This window comes from Aotus nancymaae, unplaced genomic scaffold (assembly GCF_030222135.1).
Source record: "Aotus nancymaae isolate 86718 unplaced genomic scaffold, 86718_ANA_hifiasm-v0.15.2.pri h1tg000012l, whole genome shotgun sequence".
Taxonomy (NCBI): Eukaryota; Metazoa; Chordata; class Mammalia; order Primates; family Aotidae; genus Aotus; species Aotus nancymaae.
In genome coordinates this window covers 42560187-42587945 of record NW_026988423.1, presented here as the reverse complement: position 1 = coordinate 42587945, position 27759 = coordinate 42560187, and the positions used below count along the sequence as shown (strand labels likewise).

The window sequence follows — 27759 nt, the reverse complement described above, 5'->3', positions numbered from 1 at the left end:
GCACCATCACACCTGGCTAATTTTTGTAGTTTTAGAAGAGACAGAGTCTGCCATGTTGGTCAGGCTGGTCTCGAACTGGCTTCAAGGCCTGGGATTACAGGCGTGAGCCACCACACCCAACCTAATTTCTTTTTTAAAGTGTGGTATCTCATTATTTTAGATTTTTGTTTCTTTGAGTGCCTGTGAGGTTGAGTACTGTTTAATGTCTGTTTCTTCTTCAGTGAATTGCTTCTTTGAGCCTTTTGCTGTAGGGTAGATGATGTCAATCCCCCTTTCCAAGTGAGGAGGAAGTGGAAACTCAGAGAGGTTAAGTCACTTGTTCATGGTGGCCCAGCCAGCTGAGTGTGGAACCATTTAGAAATCAGACATCCAGCTGCTTCATCTATTCCTTCTCCCCCATGTTGCTGAACAGAAGACTAGGTCCTCAAACATGGACTGGATATGCTTAGAAATACACCAGAGAGTCGCCCTGGGGACTCTCTATCCAGGCTCAGGAAGCCCGGGAGGCTTTCTGGAGCAGGACTCTCTGTGAGCTGAGCATATGGCGTGAGTGACAGGACTGGGGTGCTGATTAGAACTGCAGTATTGACAGACAGCAGGGGTGAAGCCAGCTTCTTCCTAAGGTCTCACTCCTGCCTCCCACTCCCATTCCCCTGCTGCTCTGTTCTCTCAACAGCTTGCCCGCTACACCAAGGAAGGCTTCCTGCACCTGGGTGCCCTGGGGACCACCACACTCCTCCCTGACACCCGCTGCCTGGTGGACAACTCCAAGAGTCGGCTGCCCCAGCTCCTGGACTGCGACAAGGTCAAGAGCAGCCTGTACAAGCGCTGGAACTTCATCCAGGTGAGCGCTGTAGGGACAGGGCCAGCGCCCAGAGTTGGGGCAAGAGGCTGCAGACCAGAGGGGAATCCTGCTTCCCCAGGGGTCCGCAGTAAAGAGCAAACCCGAGCCCAGATCTCCCTGTCCCGGGCTGGGCTTGTATTCCCAAGGCACTTCCTAGGGGCAGTTGTGGAGTTTCTGCATGAGTAGCATTTCTGATTCTTACCTCAGTGCTAGGCTCTGATCAATTCTGATTATTTCTGATTGCCACCTCAGTTGAGCTCTGATCAATCCTGAGAGTAGTGAGGGGGGACTTCCCTGAAATTCACTAAGGACCCACAGCCAATGGGGCTGAGAACGTCAGACCAAGAATATCCCAGGAAACTCCCCATCCTGACCCCATCCCCACCAATGCTCCTCACCTGATTCCGACACTCAAACCCGGTGAAGCTTGCTCAGGTTCTGACTTCAGAGTCCGCAGAGGAGGTCTCATGACTCCCTGTCCCAGCCCAATGCAAAGAATTTTGGTGGAATTGATTCTCTGCAAGAAGCTATGTGCCAGGCACCATGATGGTTACGCCTTTCTCTGTCTCTCCTTCTGTTGCTCTCTTTCTGTCTCTCTCTTCTTCTCCCTCTCCTCGCTTTTTCTCTTTCCCTCTCTCCTCTCTCTTCCCTCTTTTTCTATCCCTGTTCCCTTTGTCTTCTGTCTCTTGCTTTTTCTGTCTCCTGTATCTCCTCTCCCCTCCTTTTTTCTCTCCTGTCTTCTTTGTCTCCTTCTCTTCTCTTTCTCTTATTTTCTCTCTCCTGTCTCTCTTTTTCCTCTCTCTCCCCCTCTCTCTCTCTCCTCCTCTGTTCTTGATTTTGCCCCCTTCCAGAACGGAGCCATCATGAACAAGGGCACGGGGCGCTGCCTGGAGGTGGAGAACCGGGGCCTGGCTGGCATCGACCTCATCCTTCGCAGCTGCACGGGTCAGAGGTGGACCATTAAGAACTCCATCAAGTAGAGAAAGGGAGCTGGGGCACTGGAGCCTGGCCCCCAGGACCAGCCGCCCTGGCGGAGAGACAGCAAGGGGCCGGCAGGTGCTCAGCAGGCCCCCCAGGGCAGCACGGGGACCCCAGATGGATACTCTGTCCCCATCAGGCATTCAGCTGCCCACAGGGTTCCTGCACCCTGGAAAAGCCCCCGCCCCTTCTCTGGGAAACCGAGAGCTGTCTTCCGCAGCCTCTGATGTGGGCCTGGTACTGAGGAGTGAGGCTGTCCAGTTCTCCACCGCATCTGCCAGCCATCCCCGAATCAGGACCTGGGACCGGCAGAGTCCCCTCCTGTGTCTCGTCTCCTGCAGCAGCACCTGCTCAACTCCAGCCATCGACACGGTGGGAAGCAGCAGGGGCTTCAGCCACATCCTAGCTCCCCGCCCTAAAAGGAGGCAGCGAGGATCGGGCACTGTTTCCTCCGAGGTTGCTTCTGCCCAGATGACACCTGCCTGTTGACGCCCCAAGGCAGCCGCTGCCCCAACTCTTCCCACCAGGGTGGCTGTGGGCACTGCAGCTCTGGGCTCTTGTGGCCCCTCCTGAGATGACCTGGATGGAGCTGATGCTTTGTCTCCTGGTCACCTGGGCACTAGGCTCGTATCAACGTGCTTGGGACAGCTCTCCTGCCTCTGTCTAGAGGAGGCCGGAGTCAGAAACAGGCTAAGCCTGCAGCATGGTTTCAGCCGCGACGGCCCCGCAGGAGGGAGCTGGGTCAAGGACCGGGAGCCCTGAGTGACGGAGGCCGCCCCCAGGGAGCAGAAGGGACCCTTCATCCAGAACCTAAGGGCTGCAGCGAAGGCTACCGCAAACCTCGAAGATGCTTTCGGCTCACCTCATTTCACCCCGTGCTCTGCTGGCTGGCAGAGGAGAAGGCAGTCGTTTCCTCTCTGAAGAGTAATAATTTTTTTTTGATTGCCCTCTGGTTAGGGTGCACATATAAATCAGAGTTAATATATGAACGCGTGTGCATGCACGAGCGTGTGTGTGCCTGTGTGCTGTGCGTGGCAGCGAGTGTGCGTGCGTGTCTGGCTGTGCGTTCCGGAGCGTGTGACAATGCTGACCTAGCTGTGTGGCCCTGGGCTTGCCACCTCATCGCTCACCTCGATAGGGATGAGGGGGCTGAGAAGGACGGGGGGGGTGTGGGTTTGGCCCATGTCACTGGCCGGAAGCATGTGGCTCAGCTTGCCCTGTGGGGGCCCCCGCGGAAGGCTGCCCCATCTCCCAGTCCCCATCTCTCTCCCCTGCGCTGTCCCTGGTCAAGCACCGCCCAGAGCTGAACCCTGTAGCTTCCCCCTTGCCCTGTGTGGGATTCAGAGAGTCTCATTTGGTGACATCTTATTGGTGATCATCTCCTCGCCCCATCTCCCACCTTGTGAAATAAATAATACATGTTAGCACTTCCCAGAGCGGACTCCTTTGTGTCTTGATTTCCCCAGACCTGGAATTTGGGAGGGGAGTGATGGAGACATGGCGGGAGGGCTTCCTTGGTGTTGAGGGGTTGGTGTTACTATTTATGAGATGGGGTCTGGCTCTGTTGCCCAGGCTGGAGTACAGGGGTGCAGTCATGACCCGCTGCAGTCTCAAACTCCTGGGCTTAAATGATCCTCCCACCTCAGCCTCCTGAGTAACTGAGGCTATAGGTACACAACATGTCTCTTTAATATTTTTAAAAGATTCTTGGCCAGGTGTGGTGGCTGATGCCTGTAAGCCCAGTACTCTGGGGGAGGCCAAGGAGGGTGGATAATGAGGTCAGGAGTTCGAGACCAGCCTGGCCAACATAGTAAAACTCCATCTCTACCAAAAAAAAATTAGCCAGGTGTGGTGGCGGGCACCTGTAGTTCCAGCTACTCAGGAGGCTGAGGCAAGAGAATCACTTGAACCGGGGAAGTGGAGGTTGCAGTGAGCCAAAATCATGCCACTGCACTCCAGCATGGTGACAGTGAGACTCTGTCTCAAAAAAGAAAAAAAGATTCTTTTATAAATTTTTTTAAAAGATTCTTAATTTTTTAAAACAGATTTTTGTAGAGATGGGGCCTTGCTGTGCTACCCAGGCTGGGCCTGAACTCCTGGTGTCCAGCTGTCTTCCCACCTTGGCCTCTAAAAGTGCTGGGATTTCAGGTGTGAGCCACTGCATCCAGCTAATTTAAAAAAATTGTAGAGAGGGGTCTTGCTATGTTGCCCAGATTCATTTCAAACTCCTGACTTCAAACAATCCTTTCCACTCAGCTTTCTGAGTAGCTGTAACAATAGGCACAGGCCACTGTCACTGGATGACTTTTTTTTTTTTGAGATGGAATCTCGCTCTGTTGCCCAGGCTGGAGTGCAATGGCGTGATGTAGGCTCACTGCAACCTCCACCTCCTGGGTTCAAGCAATTCTTCCACCTCAGCCTCCTGAATAGCTGGGATTACAGGCCTGTGCCTCCATACCTGGCTTTTTTTTTTTTTTTTTTAATAATACAAATGGGGTTTCACCATGTTAGTCAGGCTGGTCTTGAATGCCAGACCTCATGATCCACCCACCTTGGCCTCCCAAACTGCTGGGATTACAGGCATGAGTCATTGCGCCTGGCCACCTGGCTGAATTTTGAGAAACAGTTTCTTGCTATGTTGCCCATGCTGGTCTTGAATTCCTGGCCTCAAGTGATCCTCCCACCTCAGCCCTGCAAAGTGCAGGGATTACAGGTGTGAGTCAGTGCACCAGGTCTGGGTTTTCTATTAGTAAAGGCAGAAGGCCCACACACACTGGGGCTGACCGAGGCAATGCCAGCCTACCCTCACACTCAGCTTTTCCCATCAAAGCAGGATGGAACTGGTCACCTGGCTTTCCCTTACTAACCCTGTGTGTCCCAGGTTAGGAACGTCACGTTGGCACAGAAAGCCGTAAGGAAGGGGAGACTCACCTCGGGACCTGGCCTGATCCAGCCCCTCCCTGCCGCCATCCAGCAAATCCCACCTCTTAAGCCCCTGGAGCTCGTGGTGGAAGGATCTGCCTCTTGGATGTTATCAGAAAAGTGAAACCCAACACTCCCCTAGGCCTTCTGTCTCGGATACCAGCAGGGAGGGAACGGGGCCAGAGTCCCCAAAAGATCTTTCAGCAACACGATTTTTACTTCCTGGACTGCAGGAAGGGTATCCTCGCTAGCCATCATGCCACGAGAGTACAATGAACAAAGGAAGACACACAAATTTATCCCTTACGCATTTGGGGTCGTCCTTACTGCTGTGAATGATCTGCGTTGGCTGGAGCCAGACCTCACAATCTAAACTAAAACCTGATTGGCTAATAACTTAAAACTTTTCTAAATAGGTTAAAGCGACGGAGAGCTGGGACATGCCTGGGGGCATGTCCAGCCCAGATATCTTGGTTAAAGTACAAGGACATATGTTCTACATGCCTGTAAGCATGGCCTGTTTAACAGCTACATAGGATAGGCCCTAACAAAGAGTTATTAGCACACTTAAGATTTGACAAGAAAGGAAACTTTAAAAAAAAACTTTTCGATTTCGGATCCAAGATGGCTGATTAGGAGCAGCTCAGGATTCAGCTCCCAGCAAAAGCACAGAGGGTGATTGGATGCCGCATTTACAGATGGATTTTTATTGCCCACAGACCAGGAGATTCCCAGGCAGAGGAGCCCAAGGGGTTGCCAGCGTGGCTGTTCTGGCCAGCACAGCTGTTTTGACTGGCGCCCTAGTGACGCAGGTCTCTGCACAAAATACGCGGGTCCAGGCACTGTTTTAGGTGGTGATTGGAGCTCCTGGGAGACAGATTTGCCCATTTAACTGATTTTAAAAAGGGGACTGAAACAGGGAGCCAGGCCAGGAGATTCCCAGACACAAAAGTGCCACAAACCTCAGTGCAGCTGTTTCAGCCAGTGCAGTGGGTCACTGCATGGGAAATCACACAGATCCCAGCGCCTTTTCAACAGGTGACTCGAACACCTGGGAGACAGAATCGACCGTTCAACTGGAAAAAAAAAAAAGGCTCTGTTGCAGGAAGCCAGTTGATCAGGCTCAGCTGGTCCCACCCCCAGAAAAAACAGCAATCTGAAATGCTCTGGATGGAGAGTTTCACAGCAAGCACAGCTGAACCTGGGACAGTCCAGCTCTGTGGGGGAGGGGCGTCTGCCATTACCAAAGCACTCCACCACTACGGAGGTAGTCCACCATTGCCGAGGCAGTCCCCCATTACAGAGGTGGGCCGCCATTGCCAAGGCAGTTCTAACTATACTCCTATAAACAGGACTGCAGGGAAGTTCACACTGCAGCTGGGCGGAGCCCACAGCAGCTCAGCAAAGCCTCTGCAGGCAGACAGTGACTAAGGTGCCTCCCTGGTGGGCAGGGCAGCCCTGAAAAAAGGCCACAGCACAACAGAAACTTATAAATAAAGCCCTAACTCCCCGGGACAGAGCACCTGGGGGAAAAAAAAGGGGGGGTTTCTGAGTTCTGCTGCAGCAGACTTAAATGTACCTGCCCAGCAGCTCTGAATGAACAACAGAGCTCACAGCTGAGCACTTGAGCTCCTACAAAGGAAGAATGTATCCTCAAGCAGCTCCCTGACCCCCATATATCCAAAGAGTCACCTCATAAAGGAGAGCTCAGACTGACATCAGGCGGGTATCCTTCTGGGACAAAGACAGCAGAAGAAACTGGCAACAACCCTTACTGTTCTGCAGCTGATGCAGGTGATCCCCAGGCAAGCAGGGCCTGGAGTGGACCTCAGCAGTCCTACAGCAGAGGGCCCTGAATGTTAGAAGAAAAACCAAGAAACAGAAAGAAATAACTTCATCAACAAACTGGACAACACTCAGAGACCCAATCTGAAAGCCAACAATTACAAAGACAACAGGTGGATAAATCCACAAAGATGGGAAGAAACCAGTGCAAAAAGGATGAAAACACCCAAAACCAGAACGCCTCTCCTCCTACAAGGGATCACAACTCCTCACCAGCAAGGGAACAAGGCTGGATGGAGAATGAGCATGATGAATTGACAGAATCAGGCTTCAGAAGGTGGGTAATGAGAAACTTTGCTAAGCTAAAAGAACATGTTCTAACCCGATGCAAAGAAACTAAGAACCCTGTAAAAAGATTTGATGAAATGCTAACGAGAATAAACAACCTAGAGAGGAATATAAGTGAATGGATGGAGCTGAAAAACACAACATGAGAACTTCACGAAGCATACACAAGTTTCAACAGCCAAATTGACCAAACAGAAGAAAGCATATCAGAGGTCGAAGATCAAGTCGATGAAATAAAACGAGAAGGCAAGATTAGAGAAAAAAAAGGGTAAAAAGGAATGAACAAAGTCTCCAAGAAATCTGGGACTACGTGAAAAGGCCCAATGTACGTTTGATAGGTGTACCTATATGTGACGGAGAGATGAATCCAAGCTGGGAAATACTCTTCAGGATATTATCCAAGAAAACTTCTCCAACCTAGCAAGGCAGGCCAATATTCCAGTCAAGGAAATACAGAGAACACCACAAAGATATTCCTCAAGAAGAGCAAGCCCAAGGCACATAATCGTCAGATTCACCAGCGTTGAAATGAAGGAGAAAATGCTAAGGGCAGCCAGAGAGAAAGGTCGGGTTACCCACAAAGGGAAGCTCATCAGACTCACAGCAGATCTCTCAGCAGAAACCCTACAAGCCAGAAGAGAGTGGGCTCCGATATTCAACATCCTTAAAGAAAAGAACTTTCAACCCAGAATTTCATATCCAGCCAAACTAAGCTTCATAAGTGAAGGAGAAATAAAATCCTTTATGAACAAGCAAGTACTCAGAGATTTCATCACCACCAGGCCTGCTTTATAAGGGCTCCTGAAAGAGGCACGAAACATAGAAAAGAAAAACCAGTACCAGCCACTCCAAAAACATACCAAATGGTAAAGAGCATCAACACAATGAAGAATCTGCATCAACCAATGGGCAAAACAGTCAGCTAGCATCAAAATGACAGGATCAAATTCACACATAACAATATTAACCCTAAATGTAAATGGGCTAAATGCCCCAGTCAAAAGACACAGACTGGCAAATTGGATAAAAAGCCAAAACCCATCAGTGTGCTGGATCCAGGAAACACATCTCACATGCAAGGATACACAAAGGCTCAAAATAAATGGAGGGAGGAAGATTTACCAAGCAAATGGAGAGCAAAAAAAAAAGCAGGAGTTGCAACTCTTGTCTCTGATAAAATAGACTTTAAACCAACAAAGATCAAAAGAGACAAAGAAGGACATTACATAATGGTAAAAGGATCAATGCAACAAGAAGAGCTAACAATCCTAAATATATACGCAGCTAATACAGGAGCACCCAGATACATAAAGCAAGTTCTTAATGACTTACAAAGGGACATAGACTCCCAAACAATAATAGTGGGAGACTTTAACACCCCATTGTCAATATTAGACAGATCAATGAGACAGAAAATTAACAAGGACAACCAGGACTTGAACTCAAGCCTAGACCAAGCAAACCTAATAGACATTTACAGAACTCTCCACCCCAAATCCACAGAATGTACATTCTTCTCAGCACCACATCACACCTACTCTAAAATTGACCACATAATTGGAAGTAAATCACTCCTCAGCAAATGCAAAAGAACAGAAATCATAACAAACAGTCTCTCAGACCACAGTGCAATCAAGTTAGAACTCAGAATTCAGAAACTAACTCAGAACCACACAGCTTCATGGAAACTGAACAACTGGCTCTTGAATGTTGACTGGATAAACAATGAAATGAAGGCAGAAATAAAGATGTTCTTCGAAACCAATGAGAACAAAGACACAACATACCAGAATCTCTGGGATACATTTAAATCAGTGTCAGAGGAAAATACATAGTAATAAGTGCCCACATGAGAAGTAAGAAAAGATCGAAAATCGACACCCTATCATCAAAATTGAAAGAGCCAGAGGAACAAGATTAAAAAAACTCAAAACCTAGCAGAAGACAAGAAATAACTAAGATCAGAGCAGAACTGAAGGAAACAGAGACACAAAAAAAACCCTTCAAAAAATCAATAAATCCAGGAGCTGGTTTTTTGAAAAGATCAACAAAATAGACGACTAGCCAGATTAAGAAAAAAGAAGACTCAAATAGATACAATAAAAAACGATAAAGGGGATATCACCACAGATTCTACAGAAATACAAACCATCATCAGAGATTATTAGAAACAACTCTATGCACGTAAACTAGAAAACCTGGAAGAAATGGATAAATTCCTGGACACTTGCATCCTCCCAAGCCTAAACCAGGAAGAAGTTGAAACCCTGAATAGACCAATAACAAGGGCAGAAGTTGAGGCAGGAATTAATATCCTACCACCCAGAAAAGCCCAGGTCCAGAAGGGTTCGGAAGAAATGGATAAATTCCTGGACACTTGCATCCTCCCAAGCCTAAACCAGGAAGAAGTTGAAACCTTGAATAGACCAATAACAAGGGCAGAAGTTGAGACAGGAATTAATATCCTACCACCCAGAAAAGCCCAGGTCCAGAAGGGTTCGGAAGAAATGGATAAATTCCTGGACACTTGCATCCTCCCAAGCCTAAACCAGGAAGAAGTTGAAACCCTGAATAGACCAATAACAAGGGCAGAAGTTGAGGCAGGAATTAATATCCTACGACCCAGAAAAGCCCAGGTCCAGAAGGGTTCACGGCCAAATTCTACCAGACATACAAAGAGGAGCTGGTACCATTTCTTCTGAAACTATTTCAAACAATCCAAAAAGAGGGAACCCTTCCCAAATCATTTTATGAGACCAACATCATCCTGATACCAAAACCCGGCAGAGACTCAACAAGAAAAGAAAACTTCAGGCAGATATCCATGATGAATATAGATGCAAAAATCTCCAGTAAAATACTGGCAAGCCGATTGCAACAGCACATCAAAAAGCTTATCCACCATGATCAAGCAGGATTCATCCCAGGGATGCAAGGCTGGTTCAACATACGCAAGTCTATAGACGTAATTCACCACATAAACAGAACCAAAGACAAAAACCACATGATTATCTCAATTGATGCAGAGAAGGCCTTTGACAAAATTCAACAGCCCTTTATGCTAAAAACCCTCAATAAACTAGGTATTCATGGAATGTATTTAAAATAATAAAAGCTATTTACAACAAACCCACAGCCAATATCATACTGAATGGGCAAAAACTGGAAGCATTCCCTTTGAAATCTGGCACTAGGCAAGGATGCCCTTTCCCACCACTCCTATTCAATATAGTATTGGAAGTTCTAGCCAAAGCAGTCAGGCAAGGAAAAGAAATAAAAGTTATTCAATTAGGAAAGGAGGAAGTCAAATTGTCCATATTTGCAGATGACATGATTGTATATTTAGAAGACCCCATCATCTCAGCCCAAAATCTCCTGAAACTGATAAGCAACTTCAGCAAAGTCTCGGGATACAAAATCAATGTGCAAAAATCACAAGCATTTCTATACACCAGTAACAGACTTAAAGACAGCCAAATCAAGAACGAACTGCCATTCACAATTGCTACAAAGAGAATAAAATACCTGGGAATACAACTAACAAGGAACATAAAGGGCCTCTTCAAGGAGAACTACAAACCACTGCTCAACAAAATAAGAGAGGACACAAACAGATGGAGAAACATTCCATGCTCAGGGTTAGGAAGAATCCATATTGTGAAAATGGCCATACTGCCCAAAGTAATTTACAAATTCAATGCTATACTCTTCAAGCTACCAATGACCTTCTTCACAGAACTGGAAAAAAACACCTTAAACTTCATATGGAACCAAAAGAGAGCCCACATAGTGAAGTCAATTCTAAGCAAAAAGAAAAAAGCTGGAGGCATCACACTACCGGACTTCAAACAATACTACAAGGCTAAAGTAATCAAAACAGCATGGTACTGGTACCAAACCAGAGATATAGACCAATGGAACAGAACAGAGGCATCGGAGGCAACACCACACATCTACAACCATCTGATCTTTGACAAACCTCACAAAAACAAGCAATGGGGAAAGGAGTCCCTGTTTAATAAATGGTGTTGGGAAAACTGGCTAGCCATGTGCAGAAAGCAGAAACTGGACCCCTTCCTGACACCTTACACTAAAATTAACTCCAGATGGATTAAAGACTTAATAAGACCCAGCACCATAAAAACCCTAGAAGAAAATCTAGGCAAAACCATTCAGGACATAGGCGTAGGCAAGGACTTCATGACCAAAACACCAAAAGCATTGGCAACAAAAGCCAAAATAGTCAAATGGGACCTAATCAAACTCCACAGCTTCTGCACAGCAAAAGAAACAGTCATTAGAGTGAATCAGCAACCAACAGAATGGGAAAAAATTTTTGCAATCTACCCATCTGACAAAGGGCTGATATCCAGAATCTACAAAGAACTAAAACAGATTTACAAGAAAAAAACAAACAAGCCCGTTCAAAAGCGGGCAAAGGATATGAACAGACACTTTACAAAAGAAGACATACATGAGGCCAACAAACATATGAAAAAATGCTCATCATCACTGGTCATTAGAGAAAAGCAAATCAAAATTACACTGAGATACCATCTCATATCACTTAGAATGATGATCATTAAAAAATCTGGAGACAACAGATGCTGGAGAGGATGTGGAGAAATAGGAACACTTTTACACTGTTGGTGGGAGTGTAAATTAGTTCAACCATTGTGGAATACAGTGTGGCGATTCCTCAAGGACCTAGAAATAGAAATTCCATTTGACCCAGCAATCCCATTACTGGGTACATATCCAAAGGATTATAAATCGTTCTACTATAAGGACACATGCACACGAATGTTCATTGCAGCACTGTTTACAATAGCAAAGACCTGGAACCAGCCCAAATGCCCATCGATGATAGACTGGACAGGGAAAATGTGGCACATATACACCGTGGAATACTACGCAGCCATCAAAGACGATGAGTTTGTGTCCTTTGTACAGACCTGGATCAACCTGGAAACCATCATCCTCAGCAAACTGACACAAGAACAGAAAATCAAACACCGCATGTTCTCACTTATAGGCCGGTGTTGAACAATGAGAACACATGGACACAGGGAGGGAAGCATCATACACTGGGGTCTGTCGGGGAAATAGGGGAGGGACAGCGGGGTGTGGGGAGTTGGGGAGAGATAGCATGGGGAGAAATGCCAGATACAGGTGATGGGGAGGAAGGCAGCAAATCACACTGCCATGTGTGTACCTATGCAACAATCTTGAATGTTCTTCACATGTACCCCAAAACCTAAAATCCAATAAAAAATAAAAATAAATAAACTTTTCTACTTCCCACAATATCTGTGCACATATCAGCTACCATTTTTCTTTGGGGTTCTATGGGAATCAAAGTCTGTGAGGGCATGGCTGGAAAATCATGCTGTTTGGTCATGAGAGGGTGGTAAATCTTAACCATCGGAGCCTCAGGGTGATCATGGAAAGAGCTAGAGATCTTCAGACCCCCTATGTGGAGTTGGTTAAAGGAGAGCTGGAGGCAGGGATTTGGGACAGATCGTCAGGGTGTGGAGCCCACAGCCTCCAGTCCCACAGGACAGAGTCAGCAAGTCAGAGCTCACACTCACCGCACATTGGGCTCATTTGTACTCACAAGGCTGCACCCTTAAGGTAAAGACATCAGCAAGCATCTTGCAACTTGAGAGAGATGAGTACCCCTCTTTTTTCTTAGACAGTCTCGCTCTGTCACCGAGGCTAGAGTGCGGTGGCGCAATCTCAGCTCACTGCAACCTCCACCTCCTGGGTTCAAGCGAGTCTCCTACCTCAGCCTCGTGAGCATCTGAGATTATAGGGATGAGCCAAAACACCCAGCTGACTTTTGTATTTTTAGTAGAGACAGGTTTTCACCATGTTGGCCAGCTGGTCTGGAATTCCTGACTTCAAGTGCTCCTTCCAGCTTGGCCTCCCAAAGTGCTGAAGTTACAGGCATGAGCTACTGCATCTGGCACCCCCTCATTTTTAGGGCCATACTGAGGCAGGACAAGATGTCCCAGTTTGCTTATGTGGCATGGAGGCTGCTGGCCCAAGACCCCTGGGAGATTCTCTGACACCAGCATGTGTGCTCTGAGCTCTGAACCTTGGTTACAAGGTCCTATAGCCTAGGTGGACTATGCAAGTCAGCAGCATCTGCCAGCAGCTTCCTCCATGGAACCGGGATACCTGGGGACACTGCTCAGAGCATGAGGTCAGCATCCCAGGGCAACCCACTCTTGACCACATGGGATCCCATTAGGCCTGATGGCACTGGGACTGGCGAGGGACCAAGGCAGAGAAGAGGAATTGATGAAGCAGGAGAGTGAGGAAGAGAAAAAGGAGGCAGGATCCTGGTGGGGAGGAAAGAATTGGTCCTAAATCCTTTGGGAGGATTTAAAAGTTCTGGACGGCTGGGCACGGTGGCTCCCATCTGTAATCCCAGCACTTTGGGAGGCTGCAGAGGGCAGATCACTTGACGTCAGGAGTTCAAGACCAGCTGTCAGGGTGTCTGCCTCATGTTTTATCTGAGCTCCCATGACTGGCAGATCGTCAGTTCCTAAAGTCCCACAATCCTGGATCTCTGAGTGCTTGCTTTCCCTGTTTCCTCACTTCTCAGATAAGTCTCCCTAGACCCAAGGTTGGGGATCACTGCGCAACCCCAAACTGCAGAGGTGTATTTCACTTCTGTTCAGCAAATATATTTGGACACCTCTGTGGTTTGCGCCTTATGATTTTTTTCTTTGCTTTCTCTCCCTCCCTTCCTTTCCTTCCTTTTCTTTCTTTCTCTTCCTTCCTGCCTTTCTTCCCTCTCTCTCTCTTTCTCTTGCTCTGTTGTTCAGGCTGGAGTTCAGTGACACCGTCTTGACTCACGGCAACCTGTCTCCCAGGTTCAAGTAATTCTCCTGTCTCAGTCTCCTGAGTAGCTGAAATTACAGGCACCTGCCACAACACCTAGCTAATTTTTGTATTTTTATCAGAGATGGGGATTCACCATGTTGGCCAGGCTGGTCTCAAACTCCTGACCTCAACTGATCTGCCTGGCTTGGCCGCCCCAAATGCTGGGATTCCAGGTGTGAGCCACTGTGCCTGGCCTTTACAATTTCTTGGAAAAGGAAGTGGCGGGGGGAGGGAGGGAAGGAGGGGGGAGATTGAGTTGAAATGCACTAAGTGCAAGGCACTGTGATCAAGAGAGAAATATCATGGCTTTTGCCCTTGGAATCTCCGATTTGGAAGAAGAAAACAGATGAAATATATTGGGCTTCCACCCTGTAGCCCAAGCAGTTATGACACAGGGTCTGTGCCTATTGGCATGAATGGGGCTCTAGGCATATTAGGAGATTCCAGCATTCTTTCCCCAGAGAGGCACCAGCCAATGGATGGACCTCACACATGTGGCTTCCAGCTTGACTTCCTCTGCTGGGTATTGATACAGCCTCCCAATACCGACTGCCCAAAAACAAGGAACGAGGAATGGAAACAAGGAGCGCCGAAGAGGGATCAGTGAGGCTGTGGATGCTTCCAGAAGACAAGATACCGTCGGGCCTCCCCAGAGATTATCATCATCCCTAATAAATGGTTGATGGGCTCATATTCCTCCTAGAATGCAATCGCATCTTACCCGCTCCCTAGTGGACGCCCGCCCACCTGTCCAGGTGGTCAGTCACTCAGTATCTGCTTCATAAACTCTGGAGACACGTTGTTCTAAGACAGAAAACCTCTTTCTGACACGGAGCCAAGCCCTACCGGAATCTCCAGAACGTCTTCCCACTGTCCAGCCCTCTGGAGGCTGAAGACAAGACTAAACTTTCTGTCGCCTGATAAGATTTAAACGTACTGTGCAGGCCGGGCAGAGCACTCACACCTGGAATTCCAGTGCTTCCAGAGGACGACAGGGGAGGAGGCTTGAGGCCACGAGTCTGAGACCAGACTGGCCAAAATAGCGAGACCTCTGCTGGGTGTGGTGGTCACGCCTATCATCCCAGCTCCTTGGGAGGCCAAGTAGGCTGGATTACCTGAGGTCAGGAGTTCGAGACCAGTCTGGGCAACATGACAAAACCATCTCTACTAAAAATACAAAAAATTAGCTGGGCATGGTGGTGCACACCTGTAATCCCAGCTACTTGGAGGCTGATGCAGGAGAACTGCTTGAACCTGGGAGGTGGAGTGTTGCTGTGAGCCAAGATTGTGCCAGTGCACTCCAGCCTGGGAGACAATGGGAGACAGAGCAAGACTGTCTCAAAAAACAACAGAAAACCAAATACTGAGACCTTGTCTCTACAAAACAAAAAATTAAAGACTACCCCAGGTGCAGTGAGCTGTGATCACATCACCACACTCCAGCCTGGGCATCAGAATGAGACCCCTGTCTCAAAAAAAAAAAAAAAAAATTTAAGCTCCAGGATGCCTCAAAGTCAGTGGGCCCTTTAAGCTTGAACACAGCTGCCGTGACTGTGCGGGGAACCGTCTCTAGTCCGGCGCAATGGATAGAATTCATCTCTGCCACCTGGAGAAAAGGTGCACTTTCTTGGCTAGAAGCCCTGTGCCCTTTCCTGCAGGATGGGGCATACGTTGCTGACACTTTTAATCTAGTGTCTTTTTTTTTTCTCCCTTTTTTGTTTTTAGAGTCAGCGTCTTATTCTGTCACCTAGACTGAAGTGCAGTGATGCACTCAAACTCCGAGGCTCAAAGGATCCTCCTACCTCAGCCTCCCAAGTAGCTCAGGCTACAGGGGCACACACTGATGCGGGAGATAAGAAGAAATTACGTAGGGAGAGAGTGAGGGCAACGAAGTCCTCGGTAAGGTTTTCCTTTTAATAAAAAGCAGTCCCCAAGACAGCAGCCTATAAAATTAAGCTGCAGACAGAGACAAGCACGCTGGAAGCTTGCATGGGTGAGTGCCGGCACCTGTGCCAATAGGGAAAGGCTACCTGGGACTCGGCACGTCCAGCATGGAGGCTCCATCTTCCCTTCTCTTTGCCAAATCACGTGGACCAGTAAGGAGAAGACGATATGGTGCCAGCCAGGCAAATACCCCATTTGCATAATAAGATTAGGATGGGGTGACCAGCCTCCCCCATGCACTATGTAAATGTCACACCTGGTTGAACCGATCTGTGGGCCTTATGAAAATCAGATATCGTCTTTTCAAGCCTACCTTTAAACTCTGATGGAGTCCGAGGGCTGGATTTTCTTTTTCAGGAATCCCTCTCTCTCACAAGGGAGAGAGGCTTGTTTGCCTTCCTCTTTCTTTTTTTTGAGACAAAGTCTTGTTCTGTCGCCCAGCCTGGAGTGCAGTGGAGCGATCTCAGCTCACTACAACCTCCGCCTCCCAGGTTCAAGCAATTCTCCTATCTCAGCCTCCTGAGTAGCTAGGATTACAGGCGCCCACCACCTCACCTGGCTGGTTTTTTTTGTATTTTTAGTAAAGACGGGGTTTCACCATGTTGGTCAGCCTGGTCTCAAAGTCCTGACCTCGTGGTCCACCCACCTCAGTCTCCGAAAGTCCACCACGCCCAATCTCCTTTCTCTTTTTTCTGCTTACTAACCCTCCGCTCCTAAACTCACTCCTCGTGTGTATCAGTGTCCTTAATCTTCTTGGGGTAAGACAATGAACCCTGGGTATTTACCCCAGACAGTGACCCCACTGCAATACCACTATGTCCAGCTAAATTTTTCTTTCTTTTGTAGAGATGAGATCTCACTATGTCACCCAAGCTGGCAGTATTTCTTAAGTAGAGTAATAGGTGTCATCCTTCTAAAGAAAAAAAAAGAAAAACTCTCACGGACCCTCAGGGCTGACCTAATTTATTTTTTGCTATCGTGTTTCTCAAATACGTGTAAACATAAAGTGGCTTCTACTCATAGGTCTATTGCAGCTATAAAATAAGAATAAATTTGGAGGTCGATATGAACAAATCTACATAGCAGATAAAATCTCAGTCAACAGCATTCATTTCACCTGGGGGCGCTGTTGCTCACTGAAATGGAATCGCTGCGCCTTCAGATGTGAACGTGGCAGCAACCGAGCCAGCAGACGTTCTTCTGCCCTTCATGAGCACCTGAGTCTCCCTCTAGTTTCCTGTGCTCTCTGGAGTATTCTGGAATCGTTTACTCGTCATTCATTCATTCACCCCATATTTATTGAGCACCTACTTTCCTGCGAGAGAGTAGCTAAGGGTAAATTAGTGAGCAAAGGGATAGAAATCCTGCTCTCTGGGAATTCATATTCTAGCAGCTTTCCTGAGTGAATAATACATTTCTATTAAAATCTCCACGCTTGGCAGGGCGTAGTGGCTCACGCCTGTAATCCCAGCACTTTGGGAGGCTGAGGCAAGTGGATCACCTGAGGTCAGGTGTTCAAGACCAGCCCGGCCAACATGGTGAAACCCTATTTCTACTAAAAATACAAAAGTTAGCTGGGCATGGTGGCGGGTACCTATAATCACAGCTACTTGGGAGACTGAGGCAGAGGTTATAGTGAGCCAAGACTGCCCCACCACTGCACTCCAGTCTGGGCAACAAGAGTGAAACTCCGCCTCAAAAAAAAAAGTCACCACTCTCTTCTTCTCTTTATGACAATTCCCATAGAATTAGCCCCAGGGCTGTTGGCACACTAATGTCCTAAAGCCACGTTCAGTACTCACCAGGGCCATCCAGGTAATGTAGAAGATGTTCACATTAATTTTTTTCTTTTGATACGGGGTCTCACTCTGTCATCCAGGCTGGAGTACAGTGGCGTGATCTCGGCTCACTGCAACCTCTGCCTCCTGGGGCAATTCTCCTGCCTCAGCCTCCTGAGTAGCTGGGGCTACAGGCATGTACCACCACGCCTGGCTAATTTTTATATTTTTAGTAGAGATGGGGTTTCACCACCATGTTGGCCAGGCTGGTCTTGAACTCCTGACCTAAAGTGAATGGCCTGCCTTCACCTCCCAAAGTGCTGGGATTACAGGGGTGAGCTACCGTGCCTGACCTAATTTCTGATAATCACCAAAATAAAGACAAAAACACTTGGAAAATCTTACAGACATCTTGTACATGCAAAAGTCAGAGGCTCGCCCTGGCACAGTGGCTCACACCTGTAATTCCAGCACTTTGGGAGGCCGAGGTGGGTGGATCACAAGGTCAAGAGATCGAGACCATTCTGGCCAACATGGTGAAACCCTGTCTCCACTAAAAATACAAAAATTAGGCATGATGGCATGCACCTGTAGTCCCAGCTACTCAGGAGGCTGAGGCAGGAGAATCGCTTGAACCCAGGAGGCAGAGGTTGCAGTGAGGCGAGATCGTGCCATTGCACTCCAGCCTGGCAACAGAACAAGACTCTGCCTTAAAAAAAAAAAAAAAAAAAAAAAAAAATCAGAGGTTCTCTAGATGCCTGTTAATCCCCAGTTGAAGCACAGCTTGTCAATTTCCATTACACACACATCCTTTTATCTTGTTGAGGAGTTTGATAAGGAAGTGCTACCAACTGACCAGCAGCAGCTCTTATCTCTAAGAAAACATTCCCCACAGAGTGGGTGTCTCTGACGCTTGCTTTGCTCCGTATCTCACCTTGTGGGGAAGACAACTGTCTTCGTCCACTTGAGTTGCTCTTATGGAATACCCGAGCTGGGTAGTTTTATAAAGAAGTGAGGTTTATTTGGCTCGTGGTTCTGCTTGCTGCATACGAAGCGTGATGCCAGTATCTGCTCTGGTTAGGGCTGGGGGCTGCCCCCCTCATGGTGGAAGGTGAAGGGGAGCTGGTGTGTGCAGAGATCACCTTGTGAGGGAGAGGAGGCGGCTCTAGGCTCTTTTAAACAACCAGCGCTCCCAGGAAGGAAGACAGTGAGAACTCACTCACTATCCAAGCCGTTCAGAAGGGATCCCCAGCCAGGACCAGAACACATCCCAACCAGGCTCCACCTCCAACACTGAGATTCGGAGGGGGCGAATATCCAGACTGTATCAAGAGCAAAATCTCACAATTTGCTGGGCAGGACATTGGAAAGCATGGTCAGAGTGAGGTATACGGATACTTAGTGAAATTCATCAATATCAATTGTACTAATTTTTTCACCAAATACATAGTTCATTGGTAACTAATATTATATCTGCTCCTCCAGTCCAGAGAGTCTGGGCTCTCCTCCACTGTGCCACGTGGAAAGGCGGGAAAAGTAAAGTTTCTGGTGGGATGAGTGCAGTAGGCAGTGGGCGACGGCATGAGCTTTGGACATTGAGATTTCTACAGAGGCCGGCGGCACGGTCACTGGTTAGTTGTGAAGCAGAGCACGTGTGATCCCACCGTACAGATGACAAAAAACGGAAGATACAGGCTGCTCAGTTTTTCAATTATTCCCCAGACACTCAGCCCTTGAAAATACACACAGAATGAAATCTCCAATCGTAGCCCAAGGCATCAAACCAAATTTCTAGTGTCAGAGGCCAACCTCTTCATTTCTCTGCTTCAGTACAAGCTGCAACCTCTTTAATTCAGAATCTGCGATGCTTGAGTTTAAACATATAACTGTACATGTGCCCATATGAATAAGGCTCTGAAAATGAAAGTGTAAAGAAAAAGCTATTTCCCTGTGTGTCTTCTCAGCGCTTCAGCGGCCCCCTGGGATGGATGCTACCTCTCTGCTATTTGTACCCACCTCTTTGAAGAGTGTCCTCCCCCTGGGGCCCACGTGGTTCAGGTGCACCCTGAGACTGCACTGATGCCGCCACCGTTTTATAATTCAAATTCCCTTTGCCCCCAAAAGCTCAGACCCAACCTACCACAAACTTGCCCAAATTAATGGGGTTATAAGTACTTATCAGAGCTGTCGCCATAATTGTTTTATCTTATTTTATTTTATTTTTCAGAGATGGGGTCTTGCTCTGTTGGCCAGGCTAAGTGCAACGGCACAGTCATAGCTCACTGCAGCCTTAAACTGCTGGGATCAAGCAGTCCTCCTGCCTTAGCCTTTAGAGCAGCTGAGGCGACAGGCACACACCACTGTGCCTAATTTTTAAATTTTTTGTAGAGACGAGGTCTTACCGTGCTGTCCAGATGGGTCTGGAACTTCTGGCATCAAGTGATTCTCCTGCCTCAGCGTCTCCGAGTGCTGGGATTAGAGGTGTGAGCTGCCACGCGCAACCTCACAATTCTTTTAGAGGGTAGAATTGGGCGCTGGCCCCTGGAAAGAAGCTCTTTTTCCTTCCGGAGAGTTTGCATTAGGTTCTAATCAGCAATCAACTGAGGGCACAGTGACACAGCCAAGGCTAGGAATAATGAAAAGCAGAGACCCCTGATTCCCATCGGCCCTGCCAGATGGTCCAGAGACTGAGGCAGGGGGATCGCTTGAGCCCAGGAGGTCAGGGCTGTAGTGAGCTACGATTGCGCCACTCTACCCCAGCCTGGGTAGCCTTCTGTTCTCACGCTGCTATGAAGAACCTGTACGCAGCCATCCAGACAACCCTCCGTGCTCTTCCACGCTCCACCGTGTGTGACAATACCCCAGAGGTGTCATCCGCACCTGTGCCTCGCTGACTGCTGTGAGATAAATATGAGTGACGGCGACTCTGAGGAAGAAAGCCCCGCCCTCTCCACGAAGGACACAGCCAGTGTTTTGGCTGGTGTGGGAAGAACTTGCTGTTTTGTGCTGTTTTGCTTTGGTTTAAGATCTGCTTTTTAAAAGAATTTCCCAGAGGGGTGAGGAAGTTGAGCGCCAGAGGCCAATGTGGGGGAAGGTGAGAGTTTCCTCCAAGTACAGGGAAGGCTCTGGTTTTGTTTGGGATTGCTGTTTGTTTCGTTTTTATTGCTGTCCCTGGATTTATCTTGTGAGTCCCCGTTTCCTTACCCGGCTGCTGTTGCCTGGGGGCATCTTCTGCTGGGGTAGATTCAAGCGTGGTGCCGGTGCGGAGGGCAGAAAAGGGTAATTGTCACTATTAACCATAAGCACCTCCATGATTTGAGTACTTCCTATGTGCCAGGCACTACGCAAAGTTGTTTATAAGCACCTTCTCTCTCTCTCTCTTTTTTTTTTTTTGAAATGGAGTCTCGCTCTGTCGCCCAGGCTGGAGCACAGTGGCGTGATCTCAGCTCACTGCAATGCCCAATTCCTGGGTTCAAGCGATTCTCCTGCCTCAGTCTCCCGAGTAGCTGGGACTATAGGTTCCAGCCACCACGCTCGGCTAATTTTTGTATTTTTAGTACAGACAGGGTTTCACAGTGTTGGCCAGGCTGGTCTTGATTTCCTAACCTCACAATCCACCCGCCTCAGTCTCCCAAAGTGCTGAGATTACAGGTGTGAGCACTGTGCCTGGCCTGAAAAGTTTTTCACAAGCACCTTCTCTTTTAATCCTCCCAGCAATCTTATGGGCAGTTGCTACCATTTTCTCTTTATAGATGGGGACACTGAAACTCAAGAGAGATTGATGACCAGTCTCAGTGTCACACAGTGTGTATGTGGCAGGTTTGGGCTTCAGACCTCAGCCTTTCTCAATCAGATCTCTTGTTCTGGACCGGGCATGGTGGCTCATGCCTGTCATCCCAGCACTTTGGGAGGCTGAGGGGAAAAGATCACTTGAAGCCAGGGGTTGAAGACCAGCCTGGGCAACATAGCAAGACCCTGTCTCTACAAAAAATTTAAAAATTAACTGGGCATAGTGTTGCACCCCATAGTCCCAGCTACTCCAGAGACTGAGGCAGGAGGACTGCTTGAGCCCAGGAGGTCAAGGCTGCAGTGAGCTATGATCACACCACTGCACTCCAGCCTGGGCGACAGAGCAAGACCCTGTGTTTTAGTCCATTCTCACACTGCTATAAAGAACAACCTATGACTGAGGAATTTATGAAGAAAAGAGGTTTAGTTGACTCACAGATCCACAGGCTGTACAGGAAGCATGGCTGGGAGACCTCAGGAAACTTCCAATCATGGCAGAAGGTGAAGGAGGAGCAGGCACATCTTCCCACGGCTGGAGCAGGAGAGCGAGCGAGTGAAGCGGGAGGAGACACACAGTTTTTTTTGAGGCAAAGCCTTGCTTTGTCACCCAGGCTGTAGTGCAGTGGCTCAGCTCCGAAACCTCCACCTCCCGGGTTCAAGCGATTCCCCTGCCTCAGCCTCCTGAGTAGCTGGGACTACAGTCATGCACCACCACACTCAGCTAACGTTTTGTATTTTAGTAGAGACGGGGTTTCACCATGTTGGCCAGGCTGGTCTCGATCTCCTGACCTCATGATCCGCCTGCCTTGGCCTCCCAAAGTGCTGGGATTACAGGTGTGAGCCACCGCGCCCAACCTGCCACACACTTTTAAACAACCAGATCTCGTGAGAACTCACTATCATGAGAACAGCAAGGGGGAAATCAGCCCCCGTGATCCGTCGCCTCCCACCAGCTTCTTCCTCCAACGTTAGGAATTAACAATTCAACATGAGATCTGGGTGTGGATGCACAGCCAAATCATGTCACTCTGTCTCAAAAATAAGAAGAAGAAGAAGAAAAAAGGTCCAGGAGGCAGTGGTAGTCTTTACACCTTGAAGTCCACTCAAAGGAGAACAGCTGGGGCATTAAGGAACCGGGAAGTCACATCCTACCAACGTAGAAACCAAGAACCAGTTGCGCTGGGCTGGGGGGACTCTGATGTGAGCAGATCGCCTTCAGTGCCTTCAACGATCAGTGGACCATGGTTGGGAGGGAGGAGCGTGTGCAGAGGAGAATATCAATCATTAACAGATGATATGAATTTGTTATTTACAACCTGAAGAATGGGAATAGGGCCAAGTGGATGGAAGCCGGGCGATGCCTTTGACTCGATCAAAGAACCTGCTTTCTAACGGAGCCAAGCTCCCAAAGCTGAGATGGAGGTTTCAGGAGGGAGGGAGGCCTCTGTGCCTGGAGACGTTCAAGCTGAGGTGGGCAGCCTTGATTGTCACTGCTAGTCCCACACTTACGTCACCCCACTGTTCTTAGGTGAGCCTTCTGATGGCTCCCGGTCCCAGCATCCAAGTGCTAATAAGAATGTGAGCTGTGTGCTCTGGTGACAGAAATGGGTGTCACAGAGCTTCTTTTCAAGGAGGTGAGCACAGAAGCTGGAAGATGAAAGCTGTATTTATTACATGTCGCTTGTAGGGAGGAGAACCAGATTTGACAGTTCAAAGTATATTTAACTCAATGACTCTCAAAGGCAAAAGAAAACACGATTTTTAAAAAAACATGACTTAATATTTAATCATGAGCAAAGTCAAATGTGCATTCCTAAGCTTTTGTTTCAAGAAAATGCAACGGGCATATTTTAGGTCTAGCAGACGGAGAAGAAATGGTCATAGACTCTTCTTGGGAAGAAGCAAACCTCAGGCATAAATTACGTAGTTACTTTATTTACAGGAGGGGGAACGCAGCTCTTCACTCCTTAAGGGTGGGCTGTGCATAGTGACTTTCTTCCTAAGAATACCACGTGGAAACGTAGAAGGAAAGCTTTACCGCAGAGAAAATGGACAGACGCTGTGTTAGCCAGGTGATCAAAGCCAGCATCAGCAGTCATAAATCACGTCCATAACATGTCCCCGATGTGATGCGATGAAAATGGCACTTCCCCTCTGCGATCTTCCTCCCCAGAAAAACCATGACCACAGTTTAATCACAAGAGAAACGTCAGATAAATTCCAGTACGACGCACCCTACAAAATATCAGTACTCCTCAAAATATCAAGATCATTAAAAACAAGAAAAGCCTGAGAAAATGTCACCTCTTAACCAAGAGGCACCTACAGAGACATGACAGACGAATGTAATATGGTATCCTGAATGGGATTTGGAACCGAAATAAAAAAGGATATTAGGATGAAAGTCAAGAAAATCTGAATAATGACAGGCTTCAGTTAATAATGATGTATCATGCAGCCTGGCCAACATGGTGAAACCCCATCTCTACTAAAAATACAAAAATTAGCCAGGCATGGGGGTGCACGCCTGTAATCCCAGCTACTCGAGAGGCTGAGGCAGGAGAATCACTTGAACCTGGGAGGTGGAAATTGTAGTGAGCCAAGATCACGCCATTGCACTCGAGTCTGGGTGACAGAGTGAGACTCTGTTAAAAAAAAAAGTATCAACACTGGTTTATTCATTCTAACAAATATATCTAACTCGTGTGATTTTTATGATACAGGAAGTTTGCGTGTGTGGTGGTGGGGGTAAATTATGAGAAATCTTTGTACGGTCTCAATTTTTCTGTAAATCTAAAACTGTTCTAAAACAAAGTCTAATACTAATTTTGAAAACTGTTCTGTGGGCATTGTGTCACGCAATCATCTCAGGCAGCTCCGGCCAATTCTGGATGCCAGGGTCTGAGAAGTGGCCGTCCATTTGCCCAAGAGATACCACTGCCACTTCTAACACTGGACCATTATTAGCTATCACAAAGGAACTGGTGGCCTTGGGGTGTTCTTCTCAGCAGAGCCATAAACGTGCAGTGATACAGACAGTTTAGTCAATACCATTAATAGCTATTACAGAAAAGGCAATTGGGACTTGGATTTGTGGGAATCCATCTTTCTGCTCCCTTAGAGATTAAGAGGATGTGACTGCTGGCTGTCTACCCAAGTTCCCCTACTTCTTGGCTTAGACAACTCTATCCCATATTGCTGAGTTCAACAATGTGTGCAGCTGGGAAACCACAGTTGCTGACCTCCCTTGATGACAGGGGTGGCCAGTGAGGGGTAAGTGGATGTCACTGGGTTGAATTATGGGAACGCTCTTTAAAGAAGATAATTCAGCTGGGTGATACACCCTTTGGCCCTTGCCCTGTCTTTTTACTGCTGCCTGGAATACAGATGTAATGGCTGGAGCTACAGCAGCCATCTTGCAAACCATTTGGAAAGACAAATGTGACTTTGAAATGGTGCAGCAGGAATAGCAACGCTCCTGATGAAGCTGCCATACTAACTCAGGCTTGCCTACTCAAGGATTTCTTTACGTGAGAGAAAATAAAGTGAAAAAATAAACCTTTGGTTTATGCGACAGTCATCTGGGTTTCTTCATATATGCCATTGAACATGAGCTTTACTGACCCAAGAGCAAGATTTCTGCTGATTCACAAATAGTGTGGTCTAAAATTTGAGTGCAGTGGTTTGACCTGAAGATGAAGGTGTAGTGTTGTGTGGGAACATTCTGGAGCTCATAATTTTGAAGGTGAGTTAGGAATGAATCAGCCCCTGCAACACACAAAAGCCAGTAAGCTTTTGTGTGTTGCAGGGGCTGATTCATTCCTAACTCACCTACAAAACACCCTGTCGAATTCACAGCCTGAGTAGAGGCAGGCCAGAGGAGAGAAGATTCTCCCAGGCTGTGGTTAGGCAGCATGAGGACACATGGGCCAGGTCAGGTATGAGAAGAAAAAAGAAAAGAACTTCTCGGTAGACAAGTTCCCAAGAATTTCAGTGTCAGGACAGTTAACATGGAGAAGGAGAGCCCAGGCAGGGCCAGACTCCCTTGGGCCAATATACATTGAGTAGTTTGAGGCTAGGCCTGTGCTATGCATCTAAGACTGGAGCCACGATGAGTAGACATGGCTCTCAATCTCCTTTCAAAGTAAGTGGAAACATGTGATATCATTTTCCCAGCAGAGGCCAGGCACAGGGGCTCACACCTGTAATCCCAGCACTTTGGGAGGCCTAGGTGGATGGATCACTTGAGGTCAGGAGTTTGAGACCAGCCTGGCCAACATGGTGAAACCCCGTCTCTACTAAAAATACAAATATTAACTAGGTGTGGTGGTACGTGTCTGTAGTCCCAGCTACTCCAGAGCCTGAGGGAGAAGAGTTGCTTGAACCCAGGAGGTGGAGGTTGCAGTGAGCTGAGATCACGCCACTGCACTCCAGCCTGGGTGACAAGCAATACTCTCTCTCTCTCTCTCTATGTATATATATATATATACACACACACACAGTATATATATATAATTTATATATGTATAAATTATTATATATATTAATTACTATATATATAATAATAATTTTCCCCAGGAGAATGTGAGTAGGTATCATAGGCAGCTCTTTGGGGCTGCGCTTTTGTGGGAGTGAGTTTGCCTTGACCACACTCCCTTTCTCCTTCTGGGCTGGATGCAGACAACAGGGCCTTAGGGGATAGTAGAGCCGTAAGGGGGAAGGAATCTAAGTCCTTAAACGTCTGCATGAAAGAGACCCTCCTCACTGGCCTGAATACCACGCCGGGATTGTTTTGTTGAGCCATTTCACGATCGGGGTTATTTGTCACTGCACTTGAGCCTGCTCTAGCTAACGCAACATCTTTTACATATTGTCAGTTATCTATTTTGCATAATACATTCTCCCACAATCCAATGACTTAAAGCCACAGCATCGATCATCTCCTAGTCTCAGGGGTTATCTCCTGAAGGCAGCTTTGGGGAGTCCTTTGCTTCAGGGGCTCTCCCTGGCTGCAATTGAGATACTAGCTACAGCTGGAGACATTTCAAAGCTGGAATGAGGGAAGATTCCTTTCCAAGACCTACATTGTTGGGATAATTCTGCTGGCCTGAGAGCCTCTGTTTTTTGCTGGCCATTGGCCAGAGACCCGAGGCCCGAGTTCTTCACCACGTGGGCCTGTTTGTAGGGCAGCTCGTGACGTGACGGGCCCATCAAAGAATCAAAGCAGGCGAGCAAGAAGCACCCATGAGGCCGGGCGTGGTGGCTCAAGCCTGTAATCCCAGCACTTTGGGAGGCCGAGGTGGGTGGATCACGAGGTCAAGAGATCGAGACCATCCTGGTCAACATGGTGAAACCCCGTCTCTACTAATACAAAAAATTAGCTGGGCATGGTGGTGCATGCCTGTAATCCCAGCTACTCAGGAGGCTGAGGCAGGAGAATTGCCTGAACCCAGGAGGCGGAGGTTGCGGTGAGCCGAGATCGTGCCATTGCACTCCAGCCTGGGTAACGAGCGAAACTCCGTCTCAAAAAAAAAAAAAAAAAAAAAAAAAAAGAAGCACCCATGAGAAGAGCTGGCCCCGCGGAAATCAGTCTTGTGTAGCCGAATCTCACAAGTGAAATCCCATACTTTTGCCATAATCTTTTTGCTAGAAGCAAGTGTCTTACTTTGGCCCATCTCAGAGGGAGGGGATTAGAGAGGGGTCTGAATAACCAGAGGCAGCAATCACTGGGAGCCATTTCAAAAGCTGTGTCTACCGCAGGGCAGGGTGGCTCACGCCCGTAACCCCAGCACTTTGGGAGGCCAAGGTTGGTGGACTCAGGAGTTCGAGAACAGCCTGGGCAACATAGTGAGACCTTGTCTCTGCAAAAAATACAAAAATGAGCCACGTGTGGTGGCATATGCCTGCTGTCCCAGCTACTCCGGAGGCTGAGTTGGGAGGATCTCTGGAGACCAGGAAGTCCAGGCTGCAGTGAGCTGTGACAGCAGTCCAGCCGGGATGACAGAGCAGAGCCCCGCCAGGGTGACAGAGCAGAGCCATCTCGAAAAGCAAACATAAACAAACAAAACCCCACCCTGTCTTCCACACATCACACTATCACAAGAACCCTGTTTAGGTACAAGATTTAATCTAATTTGGAGAGGCTCATTTAAACAAGGAAACAGATGCAGAGAGATTCCATACCTTATCCCAGGTGACTGGGGTCATCCGTGATAGAGGGAGAATGTTCTGTAAGACGTGGACACCTGTGATTTGTACACCACCATCCACGGTGGTGGTGCCCTGCGGGGAGGCTGCCTGGAGGAGGAGTCGCAAAAAAGCCTGAGTATTTGAGTGTGGAAGCTGAGAAGGAAGAGGCTGCCACCCCCTGCAATCCCTGCGGGTTCCCGGGTTTCATGAGCTGCAGGGCTGACCCCAGCCTCGAAGAGCTGCAGGCTTAGGAGGAAGTCGTGTGCGTGTGCATGTGTGTGTGTGTGC

The 27759-nt window shown here is 47.9% G+C and overlaps 1 protein-coding gene across 1 annotated transcript in view; it reads left to right on the top strand.

Annotated features, from left to right (window-relative positions):
• GALNT17 (polypeptide N-acetylgalactosaminyltransferase 17) overlaps nt 1–3258 on the top strand; it is a 554525-nt gene extending 551267 nt beyond the window's left edge. The window contains exons 10-11 of the mRNA XM_012449084.2: nt 677–844; nt 1696–3258. Coding sequence (XP_012304507.1) covers nt 677–844; nt 1696–1824 — 297 coding nt within the window. The 3' untranslated portion in view covers nt 1825–3258. The remainder of the gene's footprint in view (nt 1–676; nt 845–1695) is intronic.
• Nucleotides 3259–27759: the final 24501 nt, after the last annotated feature.